General features: G+C 43.8%; 1 protein-coding gene across 2 annotated transcripts in view; it reads right to left on the bottom strand.

The window, feature by feature from the left end:
* gcn1 (GCN1 activator of EIF2AK4) overlaps nucleotides 1-14,405 on the bottom strand; it is a 114,767-nt gene that overhangs the window by 5,393 nt on the left and 94,969 nt on the right. For both annotated transcript variants that reach the window (XM_085961998.1, XM_085961999.1), the window contains 6 exons: nucleotides 14,200-14,313; nucleotides 12,832-13,062; nucleotides 10,898-11,091; nucleotides 9,994-10,108; nucleotides 9,619-9,715; nucleotides 7,007-7,155 (listed from right to left, as the gene is read on the bottom strand). In XM_085961998.1, the coding sequence (XP_085818124.1) occupies nucleotides 7,007-7,155; nucleotides 9,619-9,715; nucleotides 9,994-10,108; nucleotides 10,898-11,091; nucleotides 12,832-13,062; nucleotides 14,200-14,313 (900 nt within the window). The remainder of the gene's footprint in view (nucleotides 1-7,006; nucleotides 7,156-9,618; nucleotides 9,716-9,993; nucleotides 10,109-10,897; nucleotides 11,092-12,831; nucleotides 13,063-14,199; nucleotides 14,314-14,405) is intronic.

A 14,405-nucleotide genomic window follows, 5' to 3' on the forward strand; every position in this document is an offset into this window, starting at 1 on the left:
TACTGGCCAGGAATATATTCCAAACGATGAGCTGTCACGACAAATCCTTCAGCTGTGCTAGGAACACACTTCACAGACGGAGAAGTCATGCAACATTGGGAGGCAGTGGATTTGAGTAATCAGTTGCCAGAGAGGATTTGTGGCACACAAATGCAAATTCTAAAGCCAGCATAGACTGGCTCATCAGATATTGTTAAATTTAAGGTATGGAGTAAGTTCAAAGTTTTGATACTTCTGCTACAAGACAAATTCTGGATCATAGGGAACAAGATTCACCTATGGGAGTAAAGGTGGGTGGGACGGGGTAACTACATTCCACTGACAAAAAAAACGTCGTTAGATTTAAAATTCAACTGTCATTATGCGAGTGGCTTCAGTGTTACAGCATTGAGCTGGATCAGAGACTAGATAAAACATTTTTTTTTAAAGAAAGCTTCTCTCTCAAGACAGGCACCGAAGGTTGTATTGTAACTAGTTCAAGACTTACCAGTTAGATTTTTAAATTGTTTTGAAGTTTAAATTTTATACTTTGTATGGCATAAGTTCAAGTTTAGGAGGGTTATAATGGCAGGCCAGCTGGAACTGGATATGGGCGTTTCTGGATGATTTACACTTGCATAAGTGTCTCCAGCTGTAGTCACTCAAGCTTGTGGAAGAACAGGAATTAGTCACACACAGGAGATGGAGAACATTTGGAAGACACGTTCCAAGAGGTGGTCACTCACAGGTAGACAGAGTGTCAGAGGGTAGATTAGGAGTTATCATCCCATTGGGGCGAGAAGAGGAATGGGAAGGAAGTGGAGACCTGAGGGCCCTTTCTTGGCAAATGTTTCCAATGCTCAACACTTGTTCTATGGGCAAGAATTCAGGGAGGGCAGCCACAAGCAATATCATTCCACCATGGAAAAGTGGTTGCCAAAGTGCAGAAACAGTGATAGAGAAAGATTCTATAGGGAGAAGATACCCTCACCTCCCACCCTGGTAATCCCCTTGGTTCAGTCATTTTTGCTGGTTTAAATCCAAGGGATGCTGATTTGAACATTTAAGGTGCACTATTGGTTTAGCGATTCATCGCCAGATATGGCTGGACCACATCAAGCACTCGATTTAAAAATTCTCATCCTCGTGATCAAATCCCTCCATGACCTCGCCCCTCCCCATCTCTGTAACCTCCTTCAGCTCTACAATCCAGAGAACTGTGTTCCTCCAACTCTGGCCTCTTGTGCGTCCCACATTTCCTTCGCCCCACCATTGGCGGCTGTGCCTTCGGGCTAAGCTCTGGAATTCTCTCCCCCTCTTTCCTCCTTTAAGATGCTCCTTAAAACCTACCTCTTTGACCAAGCTTTAGTCACCTGTCCTAATATCTCATGTTGCTCAGTGTCAAATTTTGTTTGATAACACTCCTGTGAAAAGTCTTGGGATGGTTTACTAAGTTAAAGGCGCTATATAAATGCAAGTAGTTGTTGTGTGCGTGTGCTGGTTGGGTTGGATTGGACTGACATCACTGACTATTCTGTCCATTGCAGAATGATGAGGAAATGGCAGGATAGGGAAGAAGGGGAGGAGGGCGTGACTGTACTAATTAGAGACCCTATCACTGCACTAAAGTAATGTAAATAGACAAGTTGTCCAAACAAAATACTTTTTGATTGAGTTGAGGAACAGCAAGGGATTGGTCGCTGAGGAATATATTAATGGCTGCAAACAATGGATAAGAAATGGAGGATGAACGTTATCGACAAATGAGAGGGGCATGTATTAACAACAGAGTTATAATTGGAGATTTTAATAATCCAAAACTAGACTGGGATAGGGAAAGTGTAATGAAAATGGAGAGTTTATTTTGCAATGTTCTCAGAACTGCATCCTCAGTCAATATGTAGCTATTCCAACAAGGAGGGAGCCTTGTTCTGGGGTAATGAAGTAGAGCGGCATTTAGGCGACAGTGACTACACTGTAATTAGGGCCTGCACAAGAACAGAGAAAGAAAGAAGCAAAATCAACCGGAAAAAAGAGAGATTAAAAATAAAGCTTGTCCAGGTGAAACTGGAAGGAAACACTGTCAAATAGACCAACAATGGGAAGTATTTAAATAGGAATTGGAAAAGGTATAAAACAAAGCACATCAAAAAAAGTATATCGAAGGCCGCATTGGAACAGACAAATAGGGAGACTGGATCAAATTTGAAACTTAAAAAAAGGTATTTGGTGTTGATAAAAATGAAGCCACAAATGCAATATAGGAAACTGCATAAAAGGAGATTTAAAAATGCTAACAGTATGAGTAAAAATTAGGAAAAAAACCCAAAAGGACAATAAAAAAGGCCATCTATCGACACATTATTAATGAGGATAATTAAGGTAGGCATAGGACCCCCAAGGAATGAAGGCAAGCTTATAGTAGAGCAACGGATGCCAGGAGATACAGTAGTTTGCAGAGAACATTGGACTGTATACTCCTGTGAAGCGCCTTGGGTTGTTTTACTACGTTAAAGGTGCTATATAAATGCATATATATGCGCTATATGTTGACTGTAGAATCACTAGAGGTGGTTATTTTTCCAAAGAGAAATGGTATTAACGATGTTAGTCGAACGGTAGAGAAATCACTAGAACCTGATAGTTTATATCTAAGGACCTTGAGAGAAAGTTAAATTAAATTTAAAGTAATTGAATCAAATGGTATTAATTACAAATGCAATGGCCACCCCACGTTAAAAGAGTTCACGCACAGGCATTTTCCACCCTTTAAAATGAAGTTCCAGACATGGAACATCAGGACCCTCAAGGACAACCCCAACAGCGACAGACCGGAACGCCGTATTATAAAATTCTAACAGGACTAGACAGACTAGATGCAGGAAAGATGTTCCCGGTGGCAGGGGAGTCCAGAACCAGGGGTCACAGTCTAGGGATGGGCAATTTGGGACAGAGATGGGGAGGAATTTCTTCACCCAGAGAATGGTGAACCTGTGGAATTCTCTACCACAGAAGGCAGTTGAGGTAAATTCATTAAATATATTCAAGAAGGAATTAGATATATTTCTTAAGGCTAAAGGGATCAAGGGATATGGGGAGAAAGCAGGGACAGGGTACTGAAATTGGGATGATCAGCCATGATCTCATTAAATGGTGGGACAGGCTCGAGGGGCCGAATGGCCTACTCCTGCTCCTATCTTCTATGTTTCTATGAAACTAGGGAAGAAATAGCAGCAGCTCAGACTTTAATTTGTCAAAGGAAACCTCTCAAGAGAACTGGAGAGTGGCAAATGTGACATCCCTCTTAAAACAAAAAAGGAGACATGGATAAATTGGCAGGTACAAGCCAGTTAGTCTTGCTTCACTTGTTGGTAAACTAATATGGGATGAAATCCTAGAATCAGAAATTTACAGCACAGAAGGAGGCCATTCGGCCCATCTTGTCCGTGCCAGCCGACAAAGAGCTATCCAACAAATCCCACTTTCCAGCACTTGATCCGTAGCCCTGGAGGTTACGGCACTTCAAGTGCATACCCAAGTACTTTTTAAATGTGATGAGGGTTTCTGCCTCTACCACCCTTTCAGGCAGTGAGTTCCAGACCCCCACCACCCTCGGTGAAAACATTTCTCCTCAACTCCCCTCTAAACCTCCTACCAATTACTTTAAATCTATGCCCCCTGGTTATTGACAGTATCTGTCATAGGCTTCCCTTTTTTTCTTTATCCTACCCTGTATGCCCCATGACATCCAGGGAGCTTTAGATTTGTTAGTCCCATCCTTTTTCTTTAAGGGAACATACTTGCTCTGAACCCTCACCATCTCCTCCTTGAATGCCTCCCCCTGCTCTGACACTGATTTACCTTCAAGTTTCTGTCTCCAGTCCATTTTGGCTAAATCACATCTCAGCTTAGTAAAATTAGCTTTTCCCCAATTGAGAACTTGTATTCCTGGTCTATCCTTGTTCTTTTCCATAACTACCCTATATCTGACTGAATTATGATCACTATCACCAAAATGCTCTCTCACTGATACCCTTCCCACCTGCCCAGCTTCATCCCCTAAAACTAGGTCCAGAACCACCCCCTCTCTTGTTGGGCTTGCTACGTACTGGCTGAAAAAGTTCTCCTGAATGCATTTTAAGAATTCTGCTCCCTCTATGCCTTTTACACTAACTTTATCCCAGTTAATATTAGGGAAGCTGAAATCCCCTACTACAACTGCCCTATTTTGGCACGTCTCAGAAATTTGCCTACATATTTGCTCTTCTATCTCCCTCTGATTGTTTGGGGGTCTATAGTACACTCCCCAGCAGTGTGATTGCCCCTTTTTTGTTTTTCACTTCAACCCATATGGCCTCATTGGATGATTCTTCGAAGATATCATCCCTCCTCACAGCTGTAATTGTTTCTTTAATCAATATTGCGACCCCCCCTCATTTTTTTTATCCCCCCCTCTCTCGTCTATAAACCCTGCAACCAGGAATGTTGAGCTGCCATTCCTGCCCTTTTAGCCATGTCTCAGTAATAGCTATATCATACTCCCACGTGTCTATCTGTGCCCTCAGCTCATCTGCTTTATTCCCTAAACTCCTTGCGTTGAAGTATATACAATTTAGCACTGCCAAACTTCCTTCTTGTCTATTTTCTAGCCTTTGTTTCCTCTGCCTTCCAAACTCGCTTACTAATTTTCTGCCTTCCATTTCCAACTTTGCTTTTCTCCCTTCTGAATCTACTCTCGGGTTCCCATTCCCTTGCCAAGCTAGTTTAAACCCTCCCCAACAACAGTATTTGACAAGGTGCCACACAAAAGATTACTGCACAAGATAAAAAATCACGGGATTGGGGGCAATATACTGGCATGGGTGGAAGATTGGCTATCTAACAGAAAACAGAGTTGGGATATATGGTTCGTTCTCGGGTTGGCAATCAGTGACGAGTGGTGTTCCGCAGGGGTCAGTGCTGGGACCCCAACTCTTTACAATCTATATTAACGATTTGGAGGAAGGGACCGAGTGCAACGTATCCAAGTTTGCCGACGATACAAAGATGGGAGGGAAAGCAGTGAGTGAGGAGGACATAAAAAACCTGCAAAAGGACATAGACAGGCTAAATGAGTGGGCAGAAATTTGGCAGATGGAATATAATGTTGGAAAGTGTGAGGTTATGCACTTTGGCAGAAAAAAATCAAAGAGCAAGTTATCTAAATGGAAAGAAACTGCAAAGTGCTACAGTACAAAGGGATCTGGGGGTCCTGGTGCATGAAACACAGAAGGTTAGTATGCAGGTACAGCAGGTGATCAAGAAGGCCAATGGAATCTTGGCTTTTATTGCAAGGAGGATGGAGTATAAAAGCAGGGAAGTCTTGCTTCAGTTATACAGGGTACGGGTGAGGCCACACCTGGAATACTGCGTACAGTTTTGGTTTCCATATTTAAGATATACTTGCTCTCGAGGCAGTTCAGAGAAGGTTCACTCGGTTGATTCCGGAGATGAGGGGGTTGACTTATGAGGAAAGGTTGAGTAGGTTGAGCCTCTACTCATTGGAATTCAGAAGAATGAGAGGCGATCTTATCGAAACATATAAGATTGTGAGGGGGCTTGATCGGGTGGATGCGGTGAGGATGTTTCCACTGATGGGTGAGACTAGAACTAGGGGGCATAATCTTAGAATAAGGGGCTGCCCTTTCAAAACTGAGATGAGGAGAAACTTCTTCACTCAGAGGGTAGTAAATCTATGGAATTTGCTACCTCAGAGAGCGGTGGAAGCTGCGACATTAAATAAATTTAAAACAGAGATAGACAGTTTCCTAGCTGATAAGGGAATTAGGGGTTACAGGGAGCGGGCAGGGAAGTGGACGTGAATCTAGGTTCGGATCAGCCATGATCCTATTGAATGGTGGAGCAGGCCCGAGGGGCCGTATGGCCTACTCCTGCTCCTACTTCTTATGTTCTTATGTTCTCCCCCAGAAACGGTCCCAATGCCTCAGGAATCTAAAGCCCTCCCTTCTGCACCATCTCTCTAGCCATGCATTCATCTGCTCTATCCTCCTATTTCTGTACTCACTAGCACGCGGCACCGGGAGTAATTCTGGAGATTACGACCTTTGAGGTCCTGCTTTTGAATTTCTTTCCTAGCTCCCTAAAATCTGCCTGCAGGACCTCATCCCTCTTTCTACCAAGTACTTGAAGAAACACATGCTAAACAGGGTCAGTCAGCACAGATATCTAAAAGATAAATTATGATTGACCAACCTTATAGAATTCTTTGATAGATACAGGAAATGCAGTGGATGTGGTTTTTATGGATTGTCAACAAGCTTGTGATAAGGTTCCCCATAAAGAGACTTATGGGAAAGATAATGGCACAGGGAATTAAGGAGAATGATAGCGATAGTTGGAAGGCAGCAATCAAAAGAGCAAGGAACTGGAAAGAACGAGTGGTATTCTGCAAGGATCTTTGGTGGGGCCACTGTTACTTACTACATACGCAAGCGATCTGGACTTGAATACTGTTGAAACCAAATTGGGGGTATAGCAAATTGTATGAGGACTGTGAAAGAATGCAGGAGTAGGGGACGGACAGATAGGTGGCAGATACAGTTCAATGTAGAGAAATGTGAATAAAGTATTTTGGAAGAAAAAGTGTAAGGAAGTATAACTTAAATGGCAAGATTTTAAATGAGGAGCAGATGGCCCTCAATATCCAGATACACAAGTCATTAAAAAGTGGCAGTGTAAGGAAATAAGCAAAAAAGGCAAACAGAATGCTTGATTTTGTATCTGGAGAAGTAGAGTAAAAAGCAAAAAGACAATGCAGTCAGGGTGCAGCTAGAATAATGTGTACAGATTTCAACACCCAATAAAAGGAAGGAGATAAAAGCAATGGAAACGATGCACACGATTCACCAGGGATGACAGATGAAGAATTCAGGTTTTCTTCCCACTAAAGCAGTGAAGGTTGCAGGATGACCTGATAGAGGTACATGAAGGTTTAACAAACGAGGGACAAATGAGTACTGCTGCTTACCCGGTCTGCTGTCGCACTGGCAACAATCATGTCCAGCACACCAGTGTTGTACTCGGGTGTGCAAAGCTTGCTGGGAACTGCTTTCATTGCAACCGAAAGCGCCACACTCCGTCCATGTCTCACCATCCAGTCAATACCAGACACATCAGCTGCAAAAATAGACACGTAACATCAATACTTCTGTCCACAGAGCAGTTACCTGTACTTGGGAAAAACACCTTTATGTCGATAATCAGACAGAACAGAAGTAGGTATTATCTGTGATACAGGCTCTTTATAATTAAACAAACAAATATTCTCCCTACACCGACCGTTGTCTTGTTGGTGCAACACTCCAGACAGACAGAGTTCAAGTCCGCAGTGATTATCTGAGGAAAAACCCAGCCGTATGATCCACAAGACCAGAGTCCACCGGCTATGTCTTTTCTTTTTAGTGTGAATACAGAATTTTTAATATACTTTTATGATCACCAGGAACACTGGGTTCCTTCTACCACCAAAATGTTCAGCTGTGAAATATAAATTGATCCCAACCTTAAACGCTGAACTTGGAAAGTCGTTTTCCAAATTTAATTTTTGATAGATAGAAAATGTGTGACAATATGAATCGTATTGAGGAAAGGCCCAATAAACTAATTTCAATTGTCCTATAAGTGAGGGATGACAACAGTTGGAGAGCTCTGCTTTAACGAAACAGCAGAGGAGGCAACTTTTAAGAGCGGACCGAGTCCCTTTAAGTAACAGCTCTGCCCTTGGACCCCAGTACAGGAATTGAGCAGATCCGAATTGTAAAAAAAAGACTTGAACAAAGACTTGCATTTATATAGTGCCTTTCATGATTTCACAGCCAATTAAGTACTTTTGAAATTAAGTCACTGTTGTACTGTAGGAAACACGGCAGCCAATTTGCACAGCAAGCTTCCACAAACAGCAATGAGATAATGAGCAGATAATCTGTTTTAGTGATATTGGTTGCGGGATAACGCCCCTGCTCTTTTTCCAAATAGTGCCATGGGATCTTTTACATCCACCTGAAAGGTTAGACGGGGCATCAGTTTAACGTCTCCCCCGAAAGACAGCAGCTCCAACAGTGCGGCACTCCCTTACTACAGGTAGACTATCCTTTATCCGAAAACCTCGGGACCAGCCGTGTTTCGGTTTTCGGAGAATTTCGGATTTCGGAAGGTGGGTCGGCGGGGGGTCGTGCGCACGACCCCCCGCCGGCCCCAACCCCCCCGCCGGCCCCGGCCGACTTACGGTCGGGGTCGGCGGGGGTCTGCGGGGGGTCATGCGCACGACTTACGCTGACGCTCAGCGTAAGTCGGCGGGGGTCGGGGCCGGCGGGGGGTCGTGCGCACGACTTGCGCTGGACTTACGCTGAACGAAAAAACCTTCGGTTTTTAGAGGGTTTCGGAAGTTTGGATAAAGGGTAGTCTACCTGTACTGCACTAGAGTGTCAGCCTAGATTTTGCGCTCAAGTCTCTGGAGTGGGACTTGAACCCACAAAATTCTAACGCAGAAGCAAGTGGGCTACCAACTGAGTCACGGTGTACCTTTGAATGATGTCAGAGGTCACCCTCGTCTCACGGACTGCCCATGATGCAGGAACCAAGGCGTGCACAGACTAAACTCCAACAGGACAATTCAATTTCTGTATTCAGAATTTATATTTTTCACCTGTAGTTGTGGAAACAAGTTACTTTTTTAAACTGGGAGGCGGGATCACCCAAGTTTTATCTGCAGAAACAATGAAAGAAACTCAAATGACCACCGCCAATGTTGACTTGCTATTTTGGGGAATTACTGTGGCGTCCCACTGGGTTTGGAACCGTTTTTATTCCAATGTAAAGTGAATTTGGGCAGATTCTACCTAGTTCCGAATGGGTGCGAATCCACAGCACAAAACGGCACATAATCCACTATTGGGCCAGGCCTAATCTCAGAAGCTTTAAATGGGAAGTGGAAAATTCAAGACTGAGCCAAGCTGACACAAATACATATCGAGTTACATCAAGTCTACAGCACAGAAACAGGCCATTCGGCCCAACTGGTCTGTGCCGGCGTTTATGCTCCACATGAGCCTCCTCTCATCCCTCTTCATCTCACCCCAACAGCTAAACCCTCTATTCCTTTCTCCCTCATGTGCTTATCTAGCTCCCCCTTAAATGCATCTATGTTATTCACCTCAACTACTCCCTGTGGTAGCGTGTTCCACATTGTAATCACTCTCTGGGTAAAGAGGTTTCTCCTGAATTCCCTACTGAATTTATTAGTGACCATCTTATATTTATGACCTCTAGTTTTGGTCTGCCCCCACAAGTAGAAACATTTTCTCCACGTCTATCCTATCAAATCCTTTTATTATCTTAAAGACCTTCATCAGGTCAGCCCTCAGCCTCCTCTTTTCTAGAGAAAAGAGCCCCAGCCTGTTCAGTTTTTCCTGAAAGTTATAACCTCTCCGTTATCTTTTTTGCACGCTCTCCAGTGCCTCTATATCCTTTTTATAATATGGAGACCAGAACTGTGCACAGTACTCCAAGTGTGGTCTAACCACTACTCCAACTGCAAGTAATTGAAAATAATTCCTCGCCAGCATTGCTGTCGTTACTTACCCAAAAGGTGGTTTTTTAGAATTATGCTGAGTTCATCATCTGGCAAATGTGCACACAACTCTCCTAAACAACCAGCTGAGGCCATGCGTGTGGCATCCTGAGAGGAAGAGACAGCCATTAGGGTACTGCACAAGGAGCAATATAACATACAGTAAGAATCAGTTGCTGCTCACTCAGTCCTCATCAATAGAGCAAGTGATTTGTCACATTTCTTGCCCTACGTAGCGCAATTTGCCCCCCAAGTCTCACAACTTTGTGCCAGTCCTGGGCACAAAAACGTCATTCTCGAGCAATGGTCGTTCACTTGCCCTATTTATTGCGCAGTAGCGAGTAATTGAACCGACAGTTTCCAAACCCATTCCAGCTCTGCCATACCTCATCGTGTCCCAGCATTCCTAACAACTGAGCGGTGATGTTCTTCCGGATAGTTCCATCAACCTTGGCACCAGCCCCCTGAATGACAAAACGTAGTGCCTGAAGCAGAGTCTCTCTGAAAGCAGACAATAAAATCAGTAATGATGCAGACCAAGCAAACTTCATAAAACAAAGGCAAAACACTGTGGGTGCTGGAAATCTGAAATAAAAACAGAAAAAGCTGGAAATACTCAGCAGGTCAGGCAGCATCTGTAGAGAGAGAATCAGAGTTAACGTTTCAGGTCGATGACCCTTTGTTAACTTAATAAAACACTTTGCCATCACTTTTATTCAGAATTCCTGAAGATATATAATCCCTGAATAAAGAGGATGCCAACTGCTCCAACGTCCTTCACTAGGAGGCAGTAACGCTCTTGCGCAAAGGCTCAAACATGACAGATTACTACTGCAGTTATGGTCTTCCTCATTCTTTCTACATAACTTCATCTCCTCATACGAATAAATAGACCGTCATCTAAACAAACAGCATCCATTTAAGAATTTAGCACCATACAGCCGTATAGATCCTCGACTCAGGTGCTCTTCGCTCAGCCTCATTGTATCTATATACCTTATTTTGGATGTACAATACATATTTGGATTTATTTTACAGCCTCTCCCCCCACCACTCCAATTTATTCCTCTCCTCATGGTACAGACTGGTGTTTGTGTACAGTTCCATATGCTTACGTTAACCTCGTTTAACACCAGACCCCTAAAAATGACAGTGTCCACTACCCCTGTTAGATGCATGGCTATTCATTGTGCAGATTGAAATGACCAAGGAAGAATCCAATTATTATTTGGAGTAATGCAAATAATGTTCCAGCAGAGACCATCTCTTCCTCGAATTTGCAGCACATACCTCACACTAGAATCATCTGCGCTTCGCACTAGATTCAGCAGTTCAGTAAACAGCGGGTCCACCTTGGCGTGAATAACGATCAGATTACCAAGAGCCTCTGCTGCTTTCAGGCGGACAGCACGATTTGTGTCGGACAGGGCTTTCGTGAAGGTGGTTTGCAGTTGTGGAAGGAAGGGCTTCAGGGCAATCCCCACCTGCACAACACAAAAAATAGAAGAAAACGTGGCAATTAAATGAAAGCTGAAGGCAGCGCTGGAAGATACGCTTCAGCTAGCAAAAGTACGTTCGACTACGACGCATTCCACTCAAACTTTACAATTGTTTCAGTATCAGCCAGTAAGTGAAAGTAAGAACCTATCCTGGCTCAGCATCAGCGCAAGGTACCATGGCTAAGCTAGCCCCATCAACAAAGGTCCATACAATGTACGTCAAAAATTACTGGGCATAAATTATGTGCTTCGGAGGTTAACAGAAGGCACAGTGGTTTTCCATAATTGTGATATGCTGCCATAGTAGATGTGAAAAAGTTCATAGAGGACTAGAGGCACCAGAAAATCCTTGAGGTTACTCTTCATAGGGAACAGTTCTCATCTTCATCCTCACTGAAATCACCAACTGTACCATCTAATGTTGGATAAGAGAGGTGACGTAATAAAGTCTCACTACGCACTAGGTTGAACATAAAGCAAAGCTTTAATCGACTTGTAACAAAACATGGAGGTCTAGTTAGTAGTCACTAGCTTCCTGTTTCCAGATTGTCTCTGGCCAAGTTGGGCCCACGCCCGAGTATTTATACTCCTCGGACGGCGCCCTCAGCTGGCTGTCCAATAGTACTTCCTGAGTTACTTCTTGTAGAAGTTGCGATTTATGACAAGAGGTACTACCAACGGGTGGGTGTAAGATGAAATATTCAGCAACCGAATCGGAAGCAGAAAGGGATGACACAGTGCTTATACGAAGCACGTGTTGCATGTCACAGAATTGGAATAATTCACTAAGACTTGAGTTGGCCTCGGATTCGAGGAGATCGATAAAGCCTTTTGGCCAGAGGGGGCATACCAGTTTTTGTCCTCATATCCCTCTGTTCCAAGAGGAGATGTAGGCCTAGCCCTGCTGCGACTTTGGTTAGCTTCTAAGAGGCGGGAGAAAGAAAGCTAAGTGGTGGAGAAATACAATACATTCAAAAAGGCGGAAGGTCAGAGTGTAACTGCTAAGCAAACACCAGGGAACTGTAGCATTGTATGTATACCTGTTTCTTCAATGTATTGATGTTCAACCTGTTCATTTGTGGTTGTCTGATGGGTTATAATACTAACAGGACATGGGAAACAGAGTGGGCGTAATGTTCCTGAACGACTGCACCGTGGCAAGATGGAGTTGGTGTTCCTCCACTCCTGGGAAATGGGAAGGGAAAGTTGGATACACAAGGCAAAAAGCTGGAAGGGTCTAAGAAGAGCAAGAAACAAAAAGAAATGTGCTGCTGCATTTACTGACTTGTATCATGGTTACTGGTTATGATTAAATACACTGCTCCAATGACATAAATCATGTTCCGAGTTTGTCTGAAACAAGTTGATGACCCGGTTTTCTTCTGCTTTTCTGGGACTCCACAAAACAATGGTAACAAAGGCAGTAATCTTTCATTAGTAAAGCTTGATTATTTAATGTAAATACATCTTAGCAAGCAACACAACACTCTATACATCTCAATTGTTCTCTCTCAGATATCAACCAAATTTCATCTTCCTGGCCCATATTTAGAATATCTGGTGATCGTCACTATAACCGTTCAAAAGTAACATTACCCACCTTTTGTAACAGCTTCTTCACTTCTTAAAGCATAACATGCCCTCTCTGTACACATAGGATTAGGCGGTGACTGAAATGGGAAAACGTAAAGGAGGTGCTTGGGATTCGAGGCCTTTGCTTCTTACCTTGCCGAGCAGCAAACTGAGGGTGTCGAGGAGAGCCACCTTCACGTTCCAGCTGAACCGGTCACCTAGGATGCGGATCAGAGGTCCGGTGATGTTCACCACAGATGGTCTCAGTGCTTCTGCAGAAGTTAGCTTGATAACAAGCCCAAGGGCTTTGGCGGCCTCCTCCTTCTGCTCGGGGCTTCCAGTCAGTACGCCCTCTCGCAGAACAGGCAGGATCGACGTAACACCCTGCAACAAAACGGTACACTGATTCTAGGCACCAAGTCTTTATTATAGTCGATACAACTATACTCAAAGTGCCTACTCACCGCACTTATTTTGAGTAAGTTATTAACAGGTTTTACATGACCAAACGCCCCTCTCGCTTCCCAGTTAAGGCCTAGATTCAAACATGGCCTCCTGCTATGGCGCCATGAGAACCAGCGCTAAAATAACACAATATATTTGAATGCTGAGATTTAATTCACTGGGAAGAAAATGTCAGTGGTATGACTCATGATCCCTCTGCCCACGTGTCTCGTCTCCAGACTGTTTTCTCCTCTCCCACTTTATACCTCATTCCTTGTAAACAAGTAAGCTGCTTCATTTTTGGTTTTTAATCAATTGCCAAATCAATTTCTGGGGCTCAATTATTCTTGATGGGTTCCCCCCTTTCAATTGTCACCCCAAAATACAGATGCGATGGCTCATAAGTTCCCAAAATGTCTCAATTTTTTGCAAGTCTCAAAATTTCGTTCTGTGCAGCTTTCAGTTGTGTCATTTCTCTCCTCCCCAGTACACCGTCAAAAATACATTAAAACAAACACTTCCTTTGCGTTCATTATTCTGGGAGAATTTGCCACAGCTCATCTACAGTCAACTGAATTGCATCCCATTTACCAGTCATCACTGTGGCTCAGTGGTAGCATTCCTGTCTCCGAGTCAGAGGGTCGTGGGTTCAAGTCCCACTCCAGAGACTCGAGCACAAAACCCAGGCTGACACATTCAGGGCAGTACTGAGGGAGTGCTGCACGGTCAGAGGTGCCGTCTTTCGGATCAGACGTTAAAGCGAGGTCCTGCCCGTCCTCTTAGGTGGTTGCCAAAGATCCCTCGGCAGTATTTTGAAGAGGAGCAGGGGTGTCCTGGCCAATGTTTGTATCTCTCAACCAACATCGCGAAAACAGATTATCTGCTCATCATCGCAGGTTATTATGCGCAAATTGGCTGCTGTGTTTCCTACATTACAACAGTGACTCCACTTCAAAAGAACTTCATTGGCTGTGAAGCCCCTTGGGACTTCCTGAAAGGCGCTGTATAAATGTTAGTTCTTTATCGGTTTGCGATTACGGGATGCATTGATTCGTGCCCGCAAGTGGATTTTCTTACTTTCTTGGGAATGCAGAATCCCAGCAGGTGCTCCCCTTTGGCTTCTGCAGCTGCTGCACGGATGTCTCTGTGCAGATCGTCCACAAGTGATAGTTGGCTTCCAGCATCCAACTTCTGATACAGGGGGAAAAAAAACACAAAAATAAAATGCTTGTCTGCCGAGCTTTCTATCCAAATTAACATCCCAAAGATTCAGCTTCAGTATA

The sequence above is a fragment of the Somniosus microcephalus genome, chromosome 19 (assembly GCF_052327205.1).
Source record: "Somniosus microcephalus isolate GS21.2 chromosome 19, FLI_Smic_1.0, whole genome shotgun sequence".
NCBI classification, from domain to species: Eukaryota; Metazoa; Chordata; class Chondrichthyes; order Squaliformes; family Somniosidae; genus Somniosus; species Somniosus microcephalus.